Source organism: Podarcis raffonei, chromosome 1 (assembly GCF_027172205.1).
Source record: "Podarcis raffonei isolate rPodRaf1 chromosome 1, rPodRaf1.pri, whole genome shotgun sequence".
NCBI lineage: Eukaryota > Metazoa > Chordata > Lepidosauria > Squamata > Lacertidae > Podarcis > Podarcis raffonei.
In genome coordinates, this window is record NC_070602.1 from 130,449,787 (window position 1) to 130,474,159 (window position 24,373).

General features: G+C 44.0%; 1 protein-coding gene across 2 annotated transcripts; it reads left to right on the forward strand.

Moving 5' to 3' along the window:
• The first annotated feature begins 334 nt into the window (after nt 1-334).
• Nucleotides 335-20,380, forward strand: WDR12 (WD repeat domain 12). Of its 2 annotated transcripts, XM_053362321.1 has the most exons (13): nt 335-446; nt 1,449-1,543; nt 3,515-3,609; nt 5,284-5,390; nt 6,251-6,366; nt 7,055-7,209; nt 8,416-8,461; nt 11,009-11,100; nt 14,001-14,141; nt 14,861-14,966; nt 16,975-17,107; nt 18,384-18,456; nt 19,854-20,380. In XM_053362321.1, the coding sequence occupies exons 1-13, from the start codon at nt 406-408 to the stop codon at nt 19,929-19,931; spliced, it is 1,278 nt and encodes a 425-aa protein (XP_053218296.1). In that variant the 5' UTR covers nt 335-405; the 3' UTR covers nt 19,932-20,380. The 2 variants fall into 2 exon arrangements, with proteins under 2 accessions (XP_053218296.1, XP_053218305.1); XM_053362330.1 differs by lacking the exon at nt 335-446 and having other exon boundaries at nt 1,449-1,547; nt 3,518-3,609.
• Nucleotides 20,381-24,373: the final 3,993 nt, after the last annotated feature.

A 24,373-nucleotide genomic window follows, 5' to 3' on the forward strand; every position in this document is an offset into this window, starting at 1 on the left:
ACAGGCTGCAAACCCAGCATAAGTTGACAGCACAAAGCACATTTCCCCCACCCTGAGAACTAATTTCCTGAGAATTGTAGCTCCAGAACTGCAGCTCCCAGGATTCATGGGGGGGTGGAGAGGGAAATATACTTTTTTAAAATATAGTGTACGCCTTTTTGTGTGCACGGAGGAACCAATTGAAAACCAACAACCCATCGACTTCGTGGCTTATGTAGGAAGTGGGGGGCGAGAAGAGAGGGAGGAAAATAAAAGCTGGTTCTTTACCTTTAAGGGCAGACTCAACTAATCGCTCGCTGAGGCGACTCCATCGGCCCCCCGGCAGAGGGCGGAAGCAACTCTGAAGCCACGTGGGACGAGGCGCTGCTGATTCTGGGGAGAGGCAGAAATATCCCAGCCTTTGAAATGGCGCAGCTTCAGGCTCGCTTCTTCACTGAGGACACGAAGTAAGTACATCGCCGGGGTCTGGAAGGGCATAACTGGGTCATCGCAGCAATGGCAACTGTGGCTGAAGCGTTTCTCTTAAGCAAAGTCCATTTTGGCATTGCTGGGCTGCCTGCCCCTTGCACTTTACGGTCTCTTGGCCTCAGCCATTCATTCATATAGATATATATGTACGTGTATGCAATATTATCATTCATTCTTACCATGGGCAGGGTGATGGGGTCAACCAAATAACAGAAACTTACCAGATTAGCTTCCAGTATCTGTAACTGAAGAACCTTATTTCACAGTTAAGAAGCAATAAAGCACCAGCCGTAGATTATTTACCCCCAGAATCTAGCATCGACTGATAGGCCTCCCTGGTGGCGGTAATATTCTCATTTATTGATTCATCTGGGTTATTTCCCGAAGTTTGGGCCACATCGGAAGTCATCCCTATATTCAAAAAGGGCCTTACATCCAATCCAGCTAGTTATAGACCAATTAGCTTGCTACCTGTAATTAGCAATTATATGCAAAGCATCTTAGTTGATTGGATATATGTATATGTGTGTAATCTGTATCCATGTGCTTGCATTTCATCTTTTTTTGCCTCAGCCATCTCACACCATGCTTCTATCTGTGGCACCCGAGAGTAGCAATTTGTGCATGTTGTAAAATGGGCAAAAGTTCAGGAAATCTTGTGCCGAGTGCCTTTAAAGTGCCACAGATGGTTTGTTTGTTTGTTTGTTTGTTTGTTTTGATTCCAAAACAATTCTCTTGGGTTTGGTTGGTCATCCAGGTTGGGGTAGATGTTACTGGGATTTGATATGGGTGGCAGGGGCCCATAGTTGCCTTTGACTGGACTTAACCGTCCTAGGGTCCTTTACCATACCTATACAATGGTATATAGTACATGAGTCTGCCCTTTAAAGGTAAAATATTTCCCATGAAGACGATGGTGGAAATTTGAGATTGATTTTACCTGTTTCTGAATACTGTGTGCAACTGTCTTCTCTCCACAGATACGTAGTAGATGATGTTCCTTTCTCTGTCCCAGCTGCTTCTGAAGTTGCTGATCTCAGTAATGTTATCAACAAATTGCTGGAAGCAAAAAATGGTATGTTTATGTTTGAGGGAAATGGTTTTAAAAGTTTGCCCCCTTGCTATTAGTCGAGAGTTAATTTTAGCTCTCCTTCAGGAGTCTGTAGAGGTGGTTACCACACATACAACTAATCACAGTTTACAGTTTTACAGAATTAATTTTTGCAATTAAACACATGATGCTATGGATACCACCTTAGCAAATTCCGTATAAACTCACATTAATTTATTAAATTTATATTCAACCCTTCCTCCCAAAGCATATCTTGTTTAGCAAAGCAAACTAGAGTGGAGATACACAATTTTGGGCACAAGACAATTTGTGGCTTATGTATGTATTATTTATCTATCACATTTGTAGTTCACACTTCATCTCAAAGTGTCAGAACACTGTTATCCCTGGAGCAGTTTTTTTGTCGTATGGGCTAGGTTGGGAGACAGTGACTTAGCCAAGGGTCTCCAGTGATCTTTACAAGGAGCAATCTGAACCCAGGGTGAGAACTTCAGTACATAACAGTGACCCCATGGACCAGAGCACGCCAGGCACTCCTGTCTTCCATTGTCTCCCGTAGTTTGGTCAAACTCATGCTGGTAGCTTCGAGAACACTGTCCAACCATCTCGTCCCCTTTTCCTTGTGCCCTCAATCTTTCCCAACATCAGGGTCTTTTCCAGGGAGTCTTCTCCTCTCATGAGGTGGCCAAAGTATTGGAGCTTCAGCTTCAGGATCTGTCCTTCCAGTGAGCACTCAGGGCTGATTTCCTTCAAAATGGAGAGGTTTGATCTCTCCATTCTGGGTCCCACAGATCAAATTAGTACTGCCTACTTCATTATACTGACTCTCACTGTGGCACCCAGTTGTATTCCTGCTGTGGTCACAGGGCCATTTCACACAGTAAGTTTCTTGTCCAGAAAGCTGGCCCTTGCCTTCCTTGGGTACATGTTCCAATAGACAAAATCTCTGCACAATCTCTGATAATCTCTGATAATTTTTTGTTTCCTCGTGATTGCTTGCCCAGAAAAGTGTGTTATGTCTAGGGATTCAAAGAATATTACAGTTGGAACCAAGATGCTGTAACATCCAATTTGCTGAATATGTAATGTGTATCAGTGATATAACTTCTGGTTTGGGGAGCTAAATCTTTTTTTAAAAAAAGTTTTTATTGTTAAAATAATTCAGCATTAATACACACATATTGCAAATATACAAGCATACAAACATACATTTTATACAATCCTTTAAAATGTTCAAACATACCTACACTCAATCCCAAAGATATTTCCTTTTCCCATTACCATCCACCACCCCTCACCTCACCTTTGTGTTAGACTTCCAATCTACTCAATTGCAATTTCTTTCCACTTCTATTACTTTCTTTCACACACCTTAACCCAATTTCATGCTTCTTTTTCTATTACACATTGTTATCCATCTTATTTAGTATTTCAGTATTTAAAACAGAACTTGTTTATTCTAATAGGAGTTCTGATTTTTTAATATGGTTTTGCAAGTATCCTTTAAACACCTTCCAGTCCCTGTCTATCTTCTCTTTTGAGATCCTTCCAATTTCTCCCATTGTTTTGGATATATTGTAGTACTCCAATAATTTGGCAAGCCACTCTATTTTTGTTGGTATAATACCACTTTTCCAATTTTTCGCAATCAATAGCCTTGCGGCTACTGTTGCATATAAATATAATGTTTTGTCTTCTTCCTTTAGACTTCCTGGTACTATTCCCAATAGAAAACCTTCTGGGGAGCTAAATCTTATCTGCTAACAAAAAACTTGAGAATTTTTGTATTCTCCTGGATAAAGTTTGGTTTCCTGTGATAATTTGGTAATATGAGTGTGCATTGTACAGGAATAACTGAAGGCTACATTTTAGACATAGTCACCAAGCCTTCTCAAATGTACAGTGCAAACTGCAGCTTCTGAGTGTATCATATAAGCTATGCAACCTGACAATTTGTGTTTTCTTTGTCTCTAGAAGGCCACAAATATGTGGAATTTGATTTCCTTATCAACGGACAATTCTTGCGCATGTCCCTGGTGAGGCACATGGAAGTGGAAAATATCTCAACTGTAAGTCATTGGGGTGGGTTTGTGTGTGTCTCTGTGTGTGTAGAGTATAGGCTCTGGATAATGAGAGTAAGAAATATAGAATCATCCACTTAAATTTGTGCAAAACTCCCAGTTATTGTATCGGGCTGTCTAGCTTGCAAATGTATGACAGAGCAATTCTAGCCTCCAGAGCTGCTAGCTAGAGACGGCTTAGGATTGGTTAAAAGTGCATCTGCAGTTGGGAGCCCACGTCTGCTACAGAGGCCTCTGTTGTTCCCATAAAACACAGGCCTGCTTCTTGAAGTAGCCAGTGTAAGGCCCTGGAACGAGGCATTCCAGCAGCAGAGATTACCTTGAATGCATTGGACCAAAAAGCCCTTCCATTCTCCTGAGAGGCCCAGAATTGAGTCCCTTACTTGAATTAGCGAGGATCTGGTGCAGGTAATTTGCCCCCTTGGTTTCAGGGGGGCAGAGGGAACTGGAAGAAAATAAGGATTTCTTATAAGAGACCACCTTGTTTTGTTTTCAATATCTATATATGGCTTTTGCTAAGCAGCATACAAATCATAATCTTGAATAAGTATATAGTATACTAAGTGCGGGACGCGGGTGGCGCTGTGGGTTAAACCACAGAGCCTAGGACTTGCCGATCAGAAGGTCGGCGGTACGAATCCCCGCGACGGGGCGAGCTCCCGTTGCTCAGTCCCTGCTCCTGCCAACCTAACAGTTCGAAAGCACGTCAAAGTGCAAGTAGATAAATAGGTACCACTCCGACGGGAAGGTAAACGGCGTTTCCGTGTGCTGCTCTGGTTCGCCAGAAGCGGCTTAGTCATGCTGGCCACATGACCTGGAAGCTGTACGCAGGCTCCCTCGGCCAATAAAGCGAGATGAGTGCTGCAACCCCAGAGTCGGCCACGACTGGACCTAATGGTCAGGGGTCCCATTACCCTTTAGACTAAGTGCATCTGTGAGGTCCTGAAGAACGGTTTTCTCTCTGGTCTTTCCTTCGACATTCTTGCCTGGCGCTCCTGTTGGGCAGTTTGCACCTGGAACATAGCAGCCTTTCAGGACTGCCAGTGTAGCTCAGTAAAGCTAACAGTGAGTGGGTGCCAGCTTGTATCATTCATCTCCAGCAGGTGGTCTTGCACGAAGGAGCCAAGGGTGATCATCATCATTTTATTTGTATGCCTCCTTTCCATAGCTGAAACTATGCTATACAACATGAAAAGACTTACATAATTACAAACGTAACAGAAGTCATGAACAACAAATAAAACACATCAAAAAGCACAAAAACTAATGAAAACAATTTCCACATAAATCATAAGATCTAAAACTAAAGATACAACAATAATATCAGTAACAGCAACAAGCTCTCTCAGCCCCCTGTAAACAATACTCCAGCCCCAGAATCTGTTCAAAAGCCACAGTTTTTGTAGCTGGAGTCAGTCCGCACTCCACTCTCCCAGGCCAGATGGGAAAGGGCCAGCCAGGCAGGGTGCAAGTCTTCCAGGGCTCAGAGCCAAGGTGGTCTCATTTAAAGCAACACAGATAAAATTTAAAAACAATTTAAAAGAGGAGCCCTCGGTGCTAAGTAGCAGCCACAGTCCTTGTGAAGCCTCTCTGCTGCAGAGGAAATTTTCCTCTGAAGCCTCAGTGGCTGATCCTTTCCCTTGACGTGTTTTGTGTGCGCAGGAAGAAGTAGTAGCAATAGAGTATGTTGAAAAATACACGGCTCCTCAACCTGAAGAATGCATGCTCCATGATGATTGGATCAGTTCTATTGAAGCTACAGAAGAATGGTAAGGGAGACATGCTACTTCTTTCCTAATCTCTTTTGTTTGACTTCCTGCCTGTAAGATATCGCCTTTCATTATTTCATTTTTCATTTATGATTTTTCAGTTTTGTACATTTCAGTGATTTTACAATCATTTTAACATTCCAAAACTCGGCTTCCTTCCCTCTCTTTCTGCAGTTCCTTTAAAAAAATTTTTTTATATATTTTCTGCATATTCCAAATTAACTTAGTTTACTCATTTAATTCATCTGCTTTAAATATATCCTCTTATAAAACTGCAGGTTATTACAGTAATCCTGCCAATGTCCTTATCTGTTTACAGTTTATTTGTAAATATTCAATAAACCATTTCCATTCTTTTATAAAAAGTTTGTTACCTTGGTTTCTTATTTTTCTGGATATTCTGTAAGTTTTTGTATCCATTTTTCTTTCGTCTTGTTTTATTTCACTCACCATGTTGAAGGCACAGCGTCAGTTTATCCATTCTTTTCCTCCTTTCCCCTCTGTCTTTTAAATAAACATATTTTTTCCCATTCAAAATCTCCACTTGAACTTTCAAACCGCACAGAAGGTAAGTATATGTGAATATAGTAAGCATTTTAGTATGATGTCCCCACAGAGAATGGATGGTGGCATTGTCTTACAGATTTGCAGCTTTAACCGTGCGCAGTATCTATAGCCCAAGTACTTTGCTGGGAAAGGATTCTTCATTAACAAACATCATATTTCAGCATCATATTCCAAAGAAATTGAAATTGCACAGTGTGTCAAGTGCTCGATTAAAGCCCATAAAGTAGAAGATGTGTCCTATGAAGAACTATAAACAACCACCAAGCAGATTTTTTTGCTTCTAAATTCCGTAGGATATTGACAGGCTCCTATGACCAGACATCTCGGATTTGGTCAGTAGAGGGCAAACCCGTAATGACGCTTGCTGGACATGTAGATGTGGTTAAAGATGTGGCCTGGGTCAAAAAAGGTAAGTGGATTTTACTCTGTTTGGGGTTTCAGCTTCAATAAATTTCACAGAAAGCTCACCACCCCGAATTGTTCAGTTATTTCCAAACTGAAATCCAACACAGAAAGTGACACCATAAAGACTTAACAAATTTATCGAAATACTTTTTTTGCTTTCGCTGCATCAGAATAACCTAGCCACCTCTCAAATTCCACTCTTCTTTGCAATTCCTCCTGTGCAATTGTTGCCACATTACGTGGCAGTTTTGTGTTGAAACAAAGGCCTCAGGATCAAAGTCCCACTGGGTAATAATAATAATAATTTATTTCTACCCTGCCCATCTGACTGGGTTTCACCAGCCACTCTGGGCAGCTTTCAACAGAACATTAAAAACAGAATAAAACTTCAAGCGTTAAAAACTTCCCTAAACCGGGCTGCCTGATGTTATACTGAGGCCTCCGACTGCATTCATGGCCATTAAACTGGGAATGTGTATGAGTGACGGTCATATTCCGTTTACTTCTACATTCCCAGCAGCCCTGTGATATCCTTCTGCATTGCCTCAGCTCCAAATCGATCCCATCCTCGGCCTGTTTATAATCGTTTTGTAAACTCTTCATCTTATTTGAGTGGGTTGGGAGAATTAGGAGAGGGTTGGTTTGGGGAAAGACTGCTGTGTGAACCTGTCTGCTATGCCTGTATCCCTCAGATAGTTTGTCATGCCTGCTGCTTAGTGCATCGATGGACCAGACTATCCTGCTGTGGGAATGGAATGTAGAAAAGAACAAAGTGAAGGCCCTTCACTGCTGCAGAGGACATGCAGGAAGCGTAGAATCTGTCGCTGTGGATGGCTCAAGGACTAAAGTAAGTTATATTGACTGTCCTTTCCTCCCTCCCTCCCACACACCCAAGCAGCTGAGACAGTTGATGTTGTTTCACATAAAAGGCAACACTATAGCATCTGCTCTGCATCTTCTGATAACTGGAAGCCTTGCACTAATAATAATAATAATAAGAAGAAGAAGTAATAGTAATAATTATACCTTTATTGTCAATGTACAACCTGTGTACAATGAAATTAACCGAGCCTCCCCCCCCCGCCACAAACACTCAATCTCATTTCACTTTGTGTGCTTGTCGCACAACACACCAACCCCGAAAGTCAGTTGCACTATTAGTATTTTCCGATCAGTTGCCTAACAGCCCATTGGTAGAAACTGTTTTTTAGCCTGTTGGTACGACTGATTCTACTTCTATATCTCCTGTCCGAGGGTAGAAGATGAAAGAGGTGCTGGCCAGGGTGTGAATCGTCCCTGAGAATTTTTCTCGCTCTCCTAAGGCATCGATCCCTTGCGATGTCATCTAGCAGGCTTAGGGGACAGCCCATGATATCATGTGCTGTGTTCACCACCCTTTGTAAACACTCAGAGATGTGAAATTATGGCGTGGGGCATCCATCTCTTTCCCTCCCCCCCCCCTCCCCCACTGCCTGATTTTCTATTCTCCAGTAAAACCATGGGAATTTTTTTTGGTGAGGAATTGTTTAGCCGAAGGCTGAGGAAGGTCCTTTCAGCCTCAAGATATTTTAAATAAAATGTAAAAGCTCATTCAAAAGGGTGTGGGAACTTCCCCTGGGTCCTGTTTGAATCTGGTTTGGAGTCAAATCAAGCCTGTTTTACCGTATTTTTCCATCTATAAGACGATGTTTTTTGCTAAAAGATTTTAGACAAAATTTGGGGGTCGTCTTATACACGGATGTTGAATGCACAGGGTTTGGGCTCTGGTATGGGTGGCCTGGGCTCGGGTTCAAGCTGTGGTGCTGGTGGCCCAGGTTGTGGTTCAAACTTGGGCTCTGGCACGGGTAACCCAGACTCAGGTTTGGGCTAGGCCTCTGGTCCGATTTCTTAATTTTGTGTTCAAAAAAATAGGGGCGTCTTATGTGGGCGTCTTATACATGGAAAAACATGTATAAGCCTGTTCTGAAATCAAGCATTGGTAACTTGCCCATCACAAATGATAGCTAGCTAAAATGTGCCATTTTTGTTGAAAACTGTTTTGTGGTGTGTTTAGTTTTGCAGTGGATCCTGGGATAAGATGCTAAAGATCTGGTCTGCAGGTAAGATCAGTGTTTAACTATGTGCTTCCTTTGACCTTTCATCTAATAACTCCCAGCTCCTTTGTCTACAACACTGCATGCTTACGATACATTAATTTATTTAACAGGATTTGTATACTCCCTATTTGTAAATGAAACCTCTGTGTGGTTTACATGTGGGCACACCCTTCTTTTCATGAACCTGAACCACCTTTTTCCCCAAACTGAAGCTGCCCCAGACATTGCAGTTTGAAGCTGCATGGAAATACTTTTGCTAACTGCACGAGAAGTTCAAAATGGGGTGCTGTGTTGCAGAATTGTAAATTCCCACGTGTGCATGTATATCAGTCCTGTGAGTTTGGAGAATACTTCGTTTCGCCATAGGAGTTAGGTTCAATTAATGTGTGAACTGCACAGGCCACCTGTCTCGTAGCTTCATGAAAACATACCTCAAAGTCCTATTGATGTTCTTAACTCGCATGTAGGAACAGGGCCTGCTTCCATCTCAATGTCGCCAGATTATGAGGATGTCCAATTCACCTGGAGCCAATGTGCTTAAGCTGCTGTTCACATGAAGGGCTTCCTTGTTAGATGTTGCGTTCAAAACAGGAAGGCAGAGAGAAGCATGGAAAATAGGATGCAACATTGGGATCAGGGCTAGGATCATGGCCTCACTTCTGCTACATATGAGGAAATAGTGGCTATTGAAGGACAGGCCACGGTGACCTGGTTTGCCAGACTATAGCTATTGCAAACAAGTAAATGTGCAGGCTCTCAGAGTGAAGATCATAACCGCAGTGCTCCTTCGCTGGCCCTGCTGCCACCATCATTAGCCAGTGCTAAGCCATGGTTTGGTTTAAGTCAGTGTTTCTCAAACGTGGGACCTCAGCTGTTGTAGGATTATAACTCCATCATTATTGACCACTACAACTAATCCAAAATGCGGCAGCTAGGCTGGTGACTGAGAGTGGCCGCCAGTACCATATAACACTGGTCCTGCCTCCCAGTACACTTCTGAGCACAATTCAAAGTGTTGGTGCTGACCTTTAAAGCCCTAAATGGCCTTGGCCCAGTATACCTGAAGGAGCGTCTCCACTCCCATCATTCAGCCCAGACACTGAGGTCCAGCTCTGAGGGCCTTCTGGCGGTTCCCTCACTGCGAGAAGTGAAGCTACAGGGAGCCAGGCAGAGGGCCTTATCGGTAGTGGCGCCCACCCTGTGGAACACCCTCCCATCCGATATCAAGGAAACAAATACCTGTCTGACTTTTAGAAGACATCTGAAGGCAGCCCTGTTTAGGGAAGTTTTTAATGTCTGATGTTTTATTGTGCTTTTAATTCTGTTGGGATCCGCCCAGAGTGGCTGGGGAAAGCCAGCCAGATGGGTGGGGTATAAATAATAAATTATTATTATTATTATTATTATTATTATTATTATTATTTATTAATTTTAGTAATTATTAATTATGGTCCTGCTAGATGATGGGAGCTGTAGATCAACAATAGCTGGAGACTCAGGTTTGAGAAATGGTGGGTTAAGTGCTGCATCAGAGTGAGTCCAGACTTGTGGTTTGTATCACTCGTAAACCTTAGTTACAACTCATGGATTATTTGGAGGGAAGCAAGCCACAAATCTGGATGTACTAAACCATATTTTAGCAGCAGCTGCAGGCTTGGGCGAGGAGTTCTGCAGCTGTGATCTTCAATCTGAGAACTGATCTTATGCAAAAAAAAAAATCGGGCAAAACACTTCATGTTCCTGAGAGAAGCCCCCAAAACCTCTGCCACAATAAAATTAAGATGTCACAGGGACCTAAATCAGGTGTGGGAAACCTTTGGCCCTGCAGATGTCGCTGAACTGCAGTGCCCATCAGCTCCCAAGAAATAGGTTCAGTGGCCAGGGATGATAAGTGGTGTAGTTCAGCAATGTCTAAAAAGCCAGGGTTGCCCACACCTGACCTTAGGCAACTAGTATGACTACAGCAAGATGGCTCCACAATTCCGAAAGCTTTTATTTGGAAGTTAATCCCATTGGATGACATCTAGCTCATACTTCGATTGCTCGCAATGACTAAAATGCTTGCTTCCATGGAATTGAGTTAATATGGCAATTGATCAGTGTTCTTAGGGAAAATGTTCAAATCGCAGGCCAGCATTTAAATTAGGACTAATAGTGATTCTCCATATCACAGATTTGTTGATAATTAGATTTACCGTATTTTTTGCTCTATAAGACGCACCAGACCACAAGACGCACCTAGTTTTTGGAGGAGGAAAACAAGAAAAAAAATATTCTGAATCTCAGAAGCCAGAACAGCAAGAGGGATCACTGCGCAGTGAAAGCAGCAATCCCTCTTGCTGTTCTGGCTTCTGTGATAGCTGCGCAGCCTGCATTCACTCCATAAGACGCACACACATTTCCCCTTACTTTTTAGGAGGGAAAAAGTGAGTCTTATAGAGCAAAACATACAGTATTCTTTTTTTACAAAAATCCAATTTATAGCAATAGGAGATTGACCAGTGAGTGATCATATGGTTAAAATGACCATTTTTTAAAATTTTATTTCAGTGCCTACGGATGAAGAGGATGAAATGGAAACGGAGGAGGCGGCAAACAGACCAAGGAAAAAGCAGAAAACTGAGCAGTTGGGACTAACAAGAGTAAGATAAACCTGGATTTTGTAGAAATTCCTTTGAGGGGATGGGGGTTTGGGCCTAGCATTACCAGCCAGCTATACCTCCAGGGACCTGTGGGCTGCAGTTGTGACATTTGCCTTAGTTTCCCCAAATTGCAGTACTCTATAAGTTCCACTTGGACATAAGAAAAGCCCTGCTGAGTCAGATCAAAGGCCCATGTAGTCCAGCATCCTGGCCAATCAGATGCACATGGGAAACTGCAAGCTGGACTTGAGTGCTACAGCTTCCTTCCTGCTTGTGTCCCCCAGTATTTTGAGGCATATAGTCTTCAGTACTGAAGCTGGTACACAGCCATGACTGGTATTGCCATCCATGAATTTGTCTAAACCCCTTTTGTGCCATCCAAGTTAGATGTGCCTGGCAATTGTCCTTTTATATATATGCGGGATTTGATAGCACCGTGATCACTGTTTTGAGAGAGATCAACAACTTAATAATAATAATAATAATAATAATAATAATAATAATAATACTTTATTATTGATACCCCACCCATCTGGCTGGGTTTCCCCAGCCACTCTGGGCTGCTCCCAACAGAATACAGTCATACCTTGAAAGTCAAACGGAATCTGTTCCGGAAGTCTGTTCGAATTCCAAAACGTGCGGCTTCTGATTGGTTGCAGGAAGCTCCCCGGACATTTGGCTTCCAAAAGAACATTAAAAAACCAGAACAGTCACTTCCAGGTGTCCATCTTTCAGGAGTCAAAACGTTCAAGAACTAGGCTGTTTGACTTCCAAGGTACAACTGTATTAAAACACGATAAAACATGAAACATTGAAAACTTCCCTAAACAGGGCTGCCTTTAGATGTCTTCTAAAAGTCAGATACTGTAGTTGTTTATTTCCTTGACATCAATCAGATGGTAGGGCGTTCCACAGGGCGGGCGCCACTACCAAGAAGGCCTTCTGCCTGGTTCCCTGTAACCTCACTTCTCGCAGGGAGGGAACCGCCAAAAAGCCCTCGGCCCTGGACCCCAGTGTAAACGAAGGTCCTCGCAGCTTACCAGGTCCTGGCAAGCACGTAATAAAAGTCCAGAGTCACTGATCCTCTGGTTGGTTCTGTGGCCGGCTGTCCTAGGGCACAGTCATTGAGGCTATCTAGAAATGTTGCCTCTTTTGTGACTGGAACACACCTTTATCCAGTATAAAGGTAAAGGGACCCCTGACCATTAGGTCCAATCGTGGCCGACTCTGGGGTTGTGGCGCTCATCTCGCTTTATTGGCCGAGGGAGCTGGCGTACAGCTTCCGGGTCATGTGGTCAGCATGACTAAGCCGCTTCTGGCAAACCAGAGCAGTGTACGGAAACACCGTTTACCTTCCCGCCAGAGCGGTACCTATTTATCTACTTGCACTTTGACGTGCTTTCGAACTGCTAGGTTGGCAGGAGCAGGGACCAAGCAACGGGAGCTCACCCCATCGCAGGGATTCGAACTGCCGACCTTCAGATAGGCAAGTCCTAGGCTCTGTGGTTTAACCCACAGCGCCACCCGCGTCCCTTTTATCCAGTATATATGATGGTAATTGAAATCACCCATTACTTAACAATTACTCCTACTGGATGCCTCATTGAGTTCCTTCTCCATCTCAAGATCAGCTTGGACATTTTTGTCAGCTGGGAGATGGTGCTTTCCTAGTACTAAATTACTCTTGGGGCTCAACATTGTCAACCACAGAGAATCTGTGGAGGGGTCTACCAATTTTGGCGTTTCTAGCTTGTTGTACAGTGGTACCTCGGGTTACAAACGCTTCAGGTTACAGACTCCGCTAACCCAGAAATAGTACCTCGGGTTAAGAACTTCAGGATGAGAACAGAAATTGTGCTCTGGCGGCACGGCGGCAACAGGAGGCCCCATAAGCTAAAGTGGTGCTTCAGGTTAAGAACAGTTTCAGGTTAAGAACAGACCTCCGGAACGAATTAAGTACTTAACCCGAGGTACCACTGTACTGTTATTTTTTTTATGTACAGAGTGTCGCCTCCTCCAGCAAGCCATTCACTGCGCAGAGGTATCTGTGTCCTGCAGCTAGGAACACAAAAATGTGCCGATTGCCACAGTTGTGTGCCTTGTTTTTGCCCAGAGTGCAAGAACAGAGGCATTGCTTTGGGGGGAGGGAGGGAGTAAGATGGCAGCTGCAGTTGCAAAGGGAGAGAGGAGACATTGGATAGCTGCTGCAATAAGTCTACTGAGCCCTGGAGCCAACTCCAGTGGGTTGAAATGGAGGGAACTAGCACAATCCCATGCACATTTAGTTGGGAGCAATTCCTATAGTACAGTGGTACCTCGGGTTACATACGCTTCAGGTTAAATACGCTTCAGGTTACAGACTCGGCTAACCCAGAAATAGTACCTCGTGTATTACCTGAACTTTGCTTCAGGATGAGAACAGAAATTGTGTAGCGCCGGCTAAAGTGGTGCTTCAGGTTAAGAACAGTTTCAGGTTAACAACAGACCTCCAGAACGAGTTAAGTTCTTAACCTGAGGTATAATAATAATAATAATAATAATAATAATAATAATAATAATAATATATTATTTATACCCTGCCCAACTGGCTGGGTTTCCCCAGCAACTCTGGGCGGCTTCCAACAAAAGATTAAAAATACATTAAAACATTAGTCATTAAAAACTTCCCTAAACAGGGCTGCCTTCAGATGTCTTCTAAACATCAGATAGTAGTTTATCTCTTTGACATCTGTTGGGAGGGCGTTCCACAGGGCGGGCGCCACTACCGAGAAGGCCCTCTGTTCTTAACTCGAGGTACCACTGTATATGTATAGACTTAACAACGTTAGTGAACAAGCTCGTTTCACAAAATGAAATATTTCAATAACCATATCCTCCCAAAATTTATTTTTCCTGTCTAGACTCCTGTTACAACCCTCTCTGGTCATACAGAATCGGTCTCTTCTGTACTTTGGTCAGATACAGATGAAATATGCAGTGCTTCATGGGACCACACAATTAAGGTGTGGGATGTTGAAACAGGGGGCCTCAAATCCACTTTGGTGAGTTCTCTTGCAAACCAAGTTCACCATTTCTTAGATTGCTTAACTGCCTTCAACAAAGAGTTTTGTGCAAAGTCTAAAGAGCAATTCATTAATTACTTCTACTCAGGGTGGATAAAAATCAATGATTTTTTTTTAAAAAAATTGATTTTTAAAATTTAAATCTGATTTTTTTATTTAAATTGGAGGAAAAATATTTATAAAGATAGCTTTCTATTTAAGTTACATTATAGTCCAAAGGCTATTCATCAGGAAATAAGGATTTGTTTTAAGTTTTTCATGTGTGCTAAAACTCAGTTTAAGTTTTTTAAAAAATAGTTTGACCACATCAGTTAACAAACAGGGATACATATGCTATAATGCTATTGTTTTAGTTAAATAAATTGTTTAAATTGTTATTAAGGAAATGATTGTTTTTCTCCTTCCAATAAAGTACAGCAGAAAAGTTGTCAAAATATAAACAGTTAACTCATTAAACCCTTTATAACTATCTGTCTATGTATTTCTAATAGTATAAGCAAATCAGCAATTTTTGATATAGCTGTAAAAACTACTCTGAAAATTTCTTATTCCAGAAATGAAACTTTCATCTGGTTGTAAATATTAAGATTATGCCAGCAAGAATGAGTCTTTCTGTAAAAAAAAATTGATTTAAATCAAGTCTTACTGGCTAGCGATTTAAATCCACCCTGCTTCTTTCTACTCTTATTTTTACATAGACTGGAAACAAAGTGTTCAACTCTATATCCTACTCGCCATTGTGTCGGCGTTTAGCCTCTGGAAGCACTGACAGACACATTAGGTTATGGGACCCTCGTACGAAAGGTGGGTAGAACAGAATGTATACAGTGATACCTCCAGTTGCAAATACAAATACAGTGGCTAATATCATTGTATTTTTCTGCTAACGCTGATAATAACTTGTAATTGACATAATTGATGTACAGTGGTACCTTGGGTTACATACGCTTCAGGTTACAGACTCCGCTAACCCAGAAATAGTACCTCAGGTTAAGAACTTTGCTTCAGGATGAGAACAGAAATCGTGCTCCGGTGGCGCAGCAGCAGCAGGAGGCCCCATTAGCTAAAGTGGTGCTTCAGGTTAAGAACAGTTTCAGGTTAAGAACAGACCTCCAGAATGAATTAAGTTCTTAACCTGAGGTACCACTGTATTACATTTGCATTCTATTATATTGAAGACGTACTTTGAATTCCAAAGTAGCATCACTGAGAAGTCAGTTGATACATTAGTGGTTATTGAACTGTATTACTGAAGGCACATGAACATAACAGTCACAAATCCAATACAGTGGTACCTCAGGTTATATACGCTTCAGGTTGCACACTCCACTAAGCCAGAAATAGTGCTTCATGTTAAGAACTTTGCTTCAGGATAAGAACAGAAATCGTGCTCCGGCGGCGCAGCAGCAGGAGGCCCCATTAACTAAAGTAGTGCTTCAGGTTAAGAACAGTTTCAGGTTAAGTACGGACCTCCAGAACGAATCAAGTACTTTACCCGAGGTACCACTGTATTCCTGAGAGAATTTTTGCAAATAGTGTGTGCACATGTACACACACACACACACACACACACACGAGTTACATTTTTAAAATTATTATTATTTCATGCATTTATTGAGCTATACATACCTGCTTTCGAATAAACTTTCTGGTGAGGCTGCCCAACCCTGATTGGCTGGTGGCATACTATTGTAACCCGGAGTCGGGGAGAGTTGCTATAATCTTCCATTTCTATGCAGTGGTTATGGCAGCGTTTGTAAAGCTCTCTATCACATTTTTGTCTACTTGAGGAAACCATGGTCTGATCTGAAAAATACAAATATTTAGGTTACAAAACTGTAAAAATGAGGAAAAATTAAGTTTGCAAAACAATAATTACCATGTGGTTAGGGTAGATCAATGTGTCAGTGTCCACTTATCCCCAGTGTAAATATGACATATCGGCAAAAGTTGGAAATTGAAAGATAAACATAGCGTGTACACGAAAATGGATTCCAGATTTGAAATCAGAGTTGAAAGAACATATAAGAACAGTTGAAAAATCTCATGCAAAAGAAAATGGGGGGGGGATTGTTCCCCAGTATACTGTTTATCCCAAGGGAATGCATTTTTTTGCATACCTCCAACTGTACATAGATATACATGTCATTTCTAATGCTATACATGTCATGTTTAATGCTATATGAGTCACTTACATTTTTACTCATATTGTACTACTTTGGCTATGCGTTTAATAAAATATTGAATTCTTGCATAGTGAAAAACTGAGATTATGGTGAAAAGTGAAAAACATGAATTGCAAAAAAACTAGAGCTTACAGAACAAAACCAACTTCAGATATGAAATCAGCACGTCGAACTTAGGCTAGAACAACTGCAGGTGTCAATGCAACAAAAATTTTGTTCCCGTGTTATTATTCCCTTGCCTGAGACATTGGAGAGCAGCTGCCAGTCTGGGTACACAAATTTGGGCTAGACGGATAAAAAAATCTGACCTGGTATATGGCAACTTCCTAATTCCTTCATATGGCTTGCAGGTGTCCTGTTTTTACTGATTATATCACTAATGTGCTACTTTTAATAAACATTTGTTTTGGTCTTTGTAAAGAAACATTTCATCTCAGTAGTGGCCTAGGGAGTGGTCGTTGTCTCCTACTTTCTGTTTGATTTCAGCACATTTACTAAAAATGCTGGCTATTACTATTTTTGTATCCATTGCGTACTCACTTTCACCCTGCTGTATGCGTGCAAAAATTTTAAGTGTCTTGTGTGACATCAGTTGTGGCTAGTGAGACTTGTCTGCCTCTTTTCAGATGGTTCTTTGGTACTGCTTTCTCTTACCTCACATACTGGCTGGGTGACATCAGTGAAGTGGTCACCAACACATGAGCAACAGCTTATCTCTGGTTCTTTAGACAACGTTGTCAAACTCTGGGACACACGAAGGTAATCTTTAAGTCCTGGGTTTTTGTTGGACTTTTGCCATATGGATTTGTGTTACTGGATGGCACACAAACTGAAGAAATGTCACTATAGAATATTTAGGGCAATTGATATTGAATATCTTGAATATTTGAATATTTAGGGCAATTGATATTGATTTGAAGGGTTCTGACTAGATCTTAAGTCTGATTTTAGCAATATTCTCATCCATATTAGTTCTGCACCTGCAAATGTCTCCCTAAGCATTGTGTTTGATGCAATTCTGTTTTTCTAAGGATTATGGCACAGCAGGACAGTGGGTTTTTTAATTTATTGCATTTACCAATTGCTTTATGCAGCATGAAGTCTCAAAGTGACTTGGCAAGGTAGAATGCAATACATAAAAGCAGTTCAGAACAATAAAAAGAATTAAAACAGTGAACAATGCAAAATACATTAAAATGCTCATCCAGAAACACATTATTAATAAGGACAAGTCTTACCCACCCCACTGAAAGATGAGGATCCCTGTGAGGAACAAGATCAAGTAGCCAAAGGCCTGGGTAAACAAAAAGGTCTTAGCCTGGCACCTAGAGACCGACAAGGATGATGCCAGGGACATCTCCCTCTGAAAACATTCATTGGATGGTAGGCCACCAATGAAAAGGCCTGTTCATATGTGGTCACCCTCATCTTCCTTGAGTGGGGCACACAGAGAAGGGCCTTTGATGAAGACCATAGTGTCTGGTCTGGTTCATATTGGGAAGAGATGGTCCTTGAGATATTGGAGTCCTGAGCAGTATAGCGCTCTATAGGTCAAAATCAGCACTTGCTTATGGTTAAAGACAGTATGTAGGCAGTGTGCATAATTCCAAAAGTGAAATTGTAGTTTGGACCCAGACTTTGCAGAAGCACCCCAGGAGTGGAATTTTTCTCCCACTGATGGAAGTGAGGAAGATATTTTAGTTGATTCATCCTGCACTGTTCATCACCACCTCCCATTTCGTCCCCCAAATTCTTTAGTCCCGATTTCTAGGGGGATGGAGGAGGAATGGGATATCTGCCAAAATCGCCGCCACCTCCCTCCACCCCCAACCTTGTGCCAGCAGAAGTTCTTGATTGAATGACAATAGGCGTCTTCTGCAATTGGATCTTACCGAAAGGTTGACAGAAGAATGAGAGTAGGAGGGAAGTTTATGTAGAAGGAATTTGCTGTCTGATTTCAGCCATTAGCCATCAGAATGCTTTTATTTCCATGTAATATAACTAGTATGGCTGTCTTATTTTCTGCTTCCTGTAGTTGCAAGGCACCTCTCTATGACTTGGCTGCTCATGAAGACAAGGTTTTGTGTGTGGAATGGACAGAAGCAGGGGTAAGAACTTGGTCAGGAACAGGAATTGGGTGGAAACTGAAGTATCTTTGCAGCAGATGTTGTTTATGTAGTTTGATATGTGTAGTGATTTATAAATATTCATTACTTATGCAGTGCAGAACAGCAAAGGTTCAACTTGTGAAAGTGATTTATCTTAAAACTACTTGAAAGAATGTATGTGATTTTGCAGAAACTTTGGGTTATGTCCAACAAAGTCTTGTTACTGCAAAGACCTGCCTGTGCAATGAGACTTCATCTCCCCGTGTGCCCCGAAACCTGTTCTGGGTTTTTCCCCAAGCCTGCAGAATGGATCGAGAGAAGGGACAGGGACGGGAAGTCTGGTTGCACAAGTGGAAGTCCTTTCTCTTTTGGGATGCTGATGTTAGATATCATGCAACATGACCAGTTGTTTTTTGTTTATAGCATTTTGTGCTGCTTCTCTTTATATTGTGGATTTAAGACATTGTGGAGTTTCTGTTCCTAACATTAAGGCAGGCAAAAGTTCCAAGGCACAAGTGGCTGTATTAATCATATGTCTGCTTAATAAGCCAGAATATGAATTAGCCTTTTCCTATATACTCCTTCCTTTGCATTAAGCATCCGGAAATATGCGATACCATGCCTTGTATTTCTTATGGAAGTTTTGATGAAAAATTGTTTTTCCTGGTACAGTGGTACTTTGGTTCTCAAACCTAATCCGTTCGACTCCCGAAACCGTTCGAAAACCAAGGCGCAGCTTCCGATTGGCTGCAGGAGCTTCCTGCACTTAATTGGAAGCCGCGTCAGACGTTTGACTTCCAAGAAACATTCGCAAACCGGAACACTTACTTCTGGGTTTGCGGTGTTTGGGAGCCAGTTTGTTCGACAACTAAGCCATTCGGGAATCAAGGGACCACTGTATATACGTTTTTACTTGGTCTAGATGGGGGGAAAACAACAACAATTTATTATTTATACCACGCCCATCTGGCTGGGTTTCCCCAGCCACTCTGGGTGGCTTCCAATAAAACACTAAAATACAATAACCTATTAAACATTAAAAGCTTCCCTAAACAGGGCTGCCTTTAGATGTCTTCTAAAAGTTTGGTAGTTATTTTTCTCTTTGACATCTGGTGGGAGGGCATTCCACAGGGCAGGTGCCACTACCGAGAAGGCCCTCTGCCTGGTTCCCTGTAACTTGGCTTCTCGCAGCAAGGGAACTGCCAGAAGGCCCTCGGCGCTAGACCTCAGTGTCCGGGCAGAATGATGGAGGTGGAAACGCTCCTTCAGGTATACTGGACCGAGGCCGTTTAAGGCTTTAAAGGTCAACACCAACACTTTGAATTGTGCTCTGAAACGAAGTGAATGTTTCTGAATATTGTCTCATTATAACTAGATTTTTCTTCCTTGCTCTATAGTTGCTGTTGAGTGGTGGTGCAGACAACAAGCTCTATTGCTACAGATACCGAGTAGCCACCTCTGATGATGGAGCATGAAAACAAATGAAAAGAGAATGAGAATGAACTCTTCTGCTTGATGTGCTTGCAAGCTATCACACACAGCTGTATAAAATGTGCGATTTATGGTATTATAAATCTTGCATATTATACCTTGGGGCAACATTAGTTTCCTGTTCTTTGTTTTGAGGTGAGGTAGCAGGTTATGGCATTTTTATTTAAAACCTTTTCCCCACTACACAAGCCATACGAACTCGAGTTGGTCGGTTTTAACAGTTTAAGCCTTATTAACATAATATGCGTTTATTAAAACCTTTTTATTTTGTGCAAGTATATTTAAGTTTTTTAGTTAATCATCATGCTGAGCTTTCTACCTTCCATTAGTTTCAGTGGGAACTTCAGGTGACCCCCATGAAAAATCAATTGAAGCTGTTGCCAGACAGAGAATGCTCAAGATTTCAATGAAATAAAATTGCGGTGTTCCTTAACATGGTTGTAATTCCATCTGACATGCTTTTTTAAAAATTCCGGATTTCTTTTAGGACCTAAAAGACTGTACAACTAGTTCCTCAGATACAAGGGCTCATTAGATTGCCCCCATGGCTGGAGGCAATATGCTTGAATTGCAGGTATGGAAAGTGCTTCTGTTGTGCTTGTTATGTTTGGGTTCTGCTTGTGGACTTGCCATGGACATTTGGTGATTGATTGATTGATTGATTGATTGATTGATTGAATTTATATACCACCCTATACCCAGAGGTCTCAGGGCAGTTCACAGAAAAGATAAATGTGATAAAGCAGTGTTGCATCCAGCAGGGCTCTTAGGTTCTTATCTGCATTTATTTAAGCAGTAGTTTGTTATGCTGCATATTTTTTAACCTGAAGAGGGATATGTTTATGGAGTGAAGCTCCGTGGTTTAAAAACGCCTGGTGGGTTTCAAATTGTACAAGGTATATATTTAAAAAAACAACCCAGGTGTGGTGGGCCATTTAGGACTGCAGTCTGGTGATTGGAATGGCCTGTTATTTTCCCTCTTGTTGGTATTTTACCTATCTTTAGAGACAATGGAGTGTGCCTCCGGGGGTGAAGTCAAACTGCTGGAGAATCACAGCATCTGCTGTGGCTGCAGAGACTGGTAACTTGTAACTGCTGCCTCCTGTGTTGTTTTTGCTGTGTTAGCAGCACTGAAGTGACCTGTGTAGGGTTCAAGCCTGGGCAGTGTGTTCTTCTTCTTTCTTCTTTGGCGATCGCTTGTGGCCGAGTAAGATTGCCTTCCATGAACACGGTCTGAGTGGTGTGTCCGTAAGTGACTGTGGAGACCAGTTCTGGATCCACACGTCCTTCCACGGCGGGGATACACCATATTTTTCGCTCTATAGGACACACCAGACGATAGGACGCACCTAGTTTGGGGGGGAGGAAGAAAAAAATATTCTGAATCCCAGAAGCCAGAACAGCAAGAGGGATCTGGCTTCTGGGATAGCCGCTGGGATAGCTGGTCTACCTTTGCGCGAACCCTCCGGAGGGCAGCAGGATGAAGGCACTCCACAGCGCTCCGTCTTGCTGTTCTGGCTTCTGGGACAGCCTGTGAAGCCACCGCAGGGCAGCGGGGTGCCTTCACGCAGCCATCCCCAAGCTAGAACAGCGAGAGCACTCACCGTCTCGCTGTTCTGGCTTCGGGGACAGCCTTTGAAGCCTCCCGCTGCCCTCGGAGGCTTTGCGCAGCTAACCCCGAAGTCTTGCTCTCCCGGCTTCAGCAAAAGGAACCCGAAGCCTTTGGAGCACAGCATGAGGTCCAGGCTATCCCTGAAGCCTGGAGAGCGAGAGGGGTCGGTGCACACCGACCCCTCTCCCTCTCCAGGCTTCAGCGAAAGCAACACGTAGCCTCCAGAGCGCGGAGGGAGCGCTCCCTCTGTGCTTTGGAGGTTTCACGTTGCTTTCGCTGAAGCCAAGGAGCCTGCGTTCGCTCCATAGGATGCACAAACATTTCCCCTTAATTTTTGGAGGGGAAAAAGTGCATCCTATAGAGCGAAAAATACGGTAGGTTTCCGGGCGGGAGTTGATCATGGTGAGGATTTGCCAAACATGCCTTCCTCTGGCCTCGTTTCTCCTTTTCGCCTTGAGTTCGTGCTCCTTCAAAGTCCATGACACCTTTGGTAAAGGCTGTTCTCCAACAGGAGCGCTCGCAGGCCAGTGTTTCCCAATTTCCCTGATTCCATCAGGACACTTACAGTGAGCAGCTGGAGGAGGGTGCCAGCATTGGGGGCCTCCAGAAGGGGAACCCCCCCCCCCAGCAGGCTCTGGAAGTGCCTCCAGTTCCTGCAGGAAAAGAGAGGTTGAGTGCTGGGTTAAATCTTGCAAGGGTGCGAGAAGAAGAGCTCTGCAAAGGGAAGTCAAAGCAGAGGGCATACTTCTTTGTCGTCCTCCTTTTCTGCGCCCCCAAGAACAGCCTCCATTGTCCTATGCAGGATAGCACTGACCATATCGCAGCTGAATTGGGGTCTCATGAAGCTGGAGAGAGAAAGGGAAGGGGTTAGATGCTGCCTTCTCCAAGTCTCCGTTACCTCCTACTCCCTCCTGCCTGCTTTTGCCCACCCAGAGCTCCCCGTGGAGTTCTGCCCCGCCCACCCCAAAGACCCGACTCACCACATCTGGAGGAGGGACTCCAAGGCCAGGTCCAGGCTCAGGGGGCGATCCCTGAAGCGCTCCAAGTGGCCAAAGATGTGCTGGAAGACAGCAAAGTCCAGCTCCTTCTGGGGGACGGCTCTGACCCCAAACGCCAGGCTTATCTTTCCAGGGGATTGGCAACCCCATGCCCTAAGCCAGAAGGGTCCTCCTCTCCAGCAGATGCACAAGCCCTTCCCCAAAGCCCCTCTCTGCCCCTCCTTCCCCATGGGGGTCCCTCACACCACCCATCACTCACCATAATAGCTTTCACCATATCCTGCTTGGAGCACTTTAGGGTTCGGAGCCTCCTGAGCCGATCTGCCTGGCAGTTCTGGATGACCTCCAGGAGGTATAGCTGATCTTCCTCCAGCAGCTGAAATGCAAAAGTCAGGCTGTCGGTTCCTCGTGGGGAGAGGGCTCCGCCGCATCTGATAGTGCAGAGTGCGGGGCAAAGAGCCTGGGCAGTGGGGGGGGGGGCACGTCGGAGGGATCCACTCCCTGCTCTCGTTTTATCCCATACTCACCCTAGGGAAGGGATGTGGAACCCCAGCACATTTGCAAAGAGAAGGACACGGGGACAGGGCATAGCTGTCAACCGTCCCTTATTTGGCGGGAAACTCCCTTATCCCAGCGCTGTGTCCCGCTGCTGTGCCTTATTGATGATGTCCCTTAAATTTCCCGGGTTTCAAAGGAAGCAGCTCCTCTCCCTCCCTCCCTCCCTGCCAGCCAGGGAGGAGGGAGGCTCCAACTGTGTTGCTTGGCTGCGTTGCTCACCCAATAAGGAGTCTAATAACGACTGGGGTGTGGAGCTTGCATGCCTTGTGCCAATCAAATCGGCCGCGTTGCCTGGGGACTCGCCTTTGCTCAGCGCTTCCCAGTGGAGAGGTGACGGTGGTTTCCCTTGCTGCATCCCCTTTGCTGGGTTGCTGCGCTGTGGGAACCACCGCTTGAGGCTTCGTTTGGCTGCTGGCTGGGCTTTCTGCCTTTGGCTCGGAGGGGCTCAGAAGTCGAACATAGCTGTGCTCTGAAAATCCCTTATTTTGGCTGCTGATCCCTTATTTTCAAGGCTGCTGAGTCCTTATTTTCAAATCTGTAAGTTGACAGCTATGGGACAGGGGAGTTCATCCCTGAGCCCTTGGCAAGGCTATTCCAAGAGTTTTCTCCTAGATTCCAAGTCCTACAACAGGAGGGACACCCCAGGCCTTGGGGGCCAATCCTGGCCTCCTGCCCCCAGAACATGGCTCCCCAGGGAAGGAGCCCCTCCTGCTGACAACTGCCCCCCCCCGCCTTGCCCTGCAGCCCAGCCCCCTGCTTCCACCATTGGACCCCACAAAACGGGGTGGTTGCTAGGGGGGCGTGTTGGTTTTCCAGATGCTGGCCCAGATGGACCTTGGGTCGGATCCAGCCGTCTGGCTCTGTGCTTCTTTAGACTACCTGCCCCCCAGCCCATTCCTGCCCTCCTCTGTCCCAAACAGAGGGCCACTTGCTCCCCCTGACACCACGGGCTGCTCCGGGCCTTGCAGGGGGGGTCACCCTGTTGCTGCGGCCGATCAGGCATCTTAATCACCAGAACCTAGAAGAGACAAGCAGAAAGAGCGACTTAGAAGCCGGCAGCCCCAATTCTTGGGGGGTGTTTGTGTGTGAGGAGGGACATCTGGCCCAATTCCTTCCATCTCTCTGCAGTTCAGTGACCTGAAAGGGCATCACCAGAGCTGGAAAGAGGAAGCCCAGAGCACAAAGGGCTGCCAGAGATAGAGAAAGGAGGCCTCAAGTGCTATGGGTTCAAGAGCTCCAGCCCAAAGGAAAGACAGGC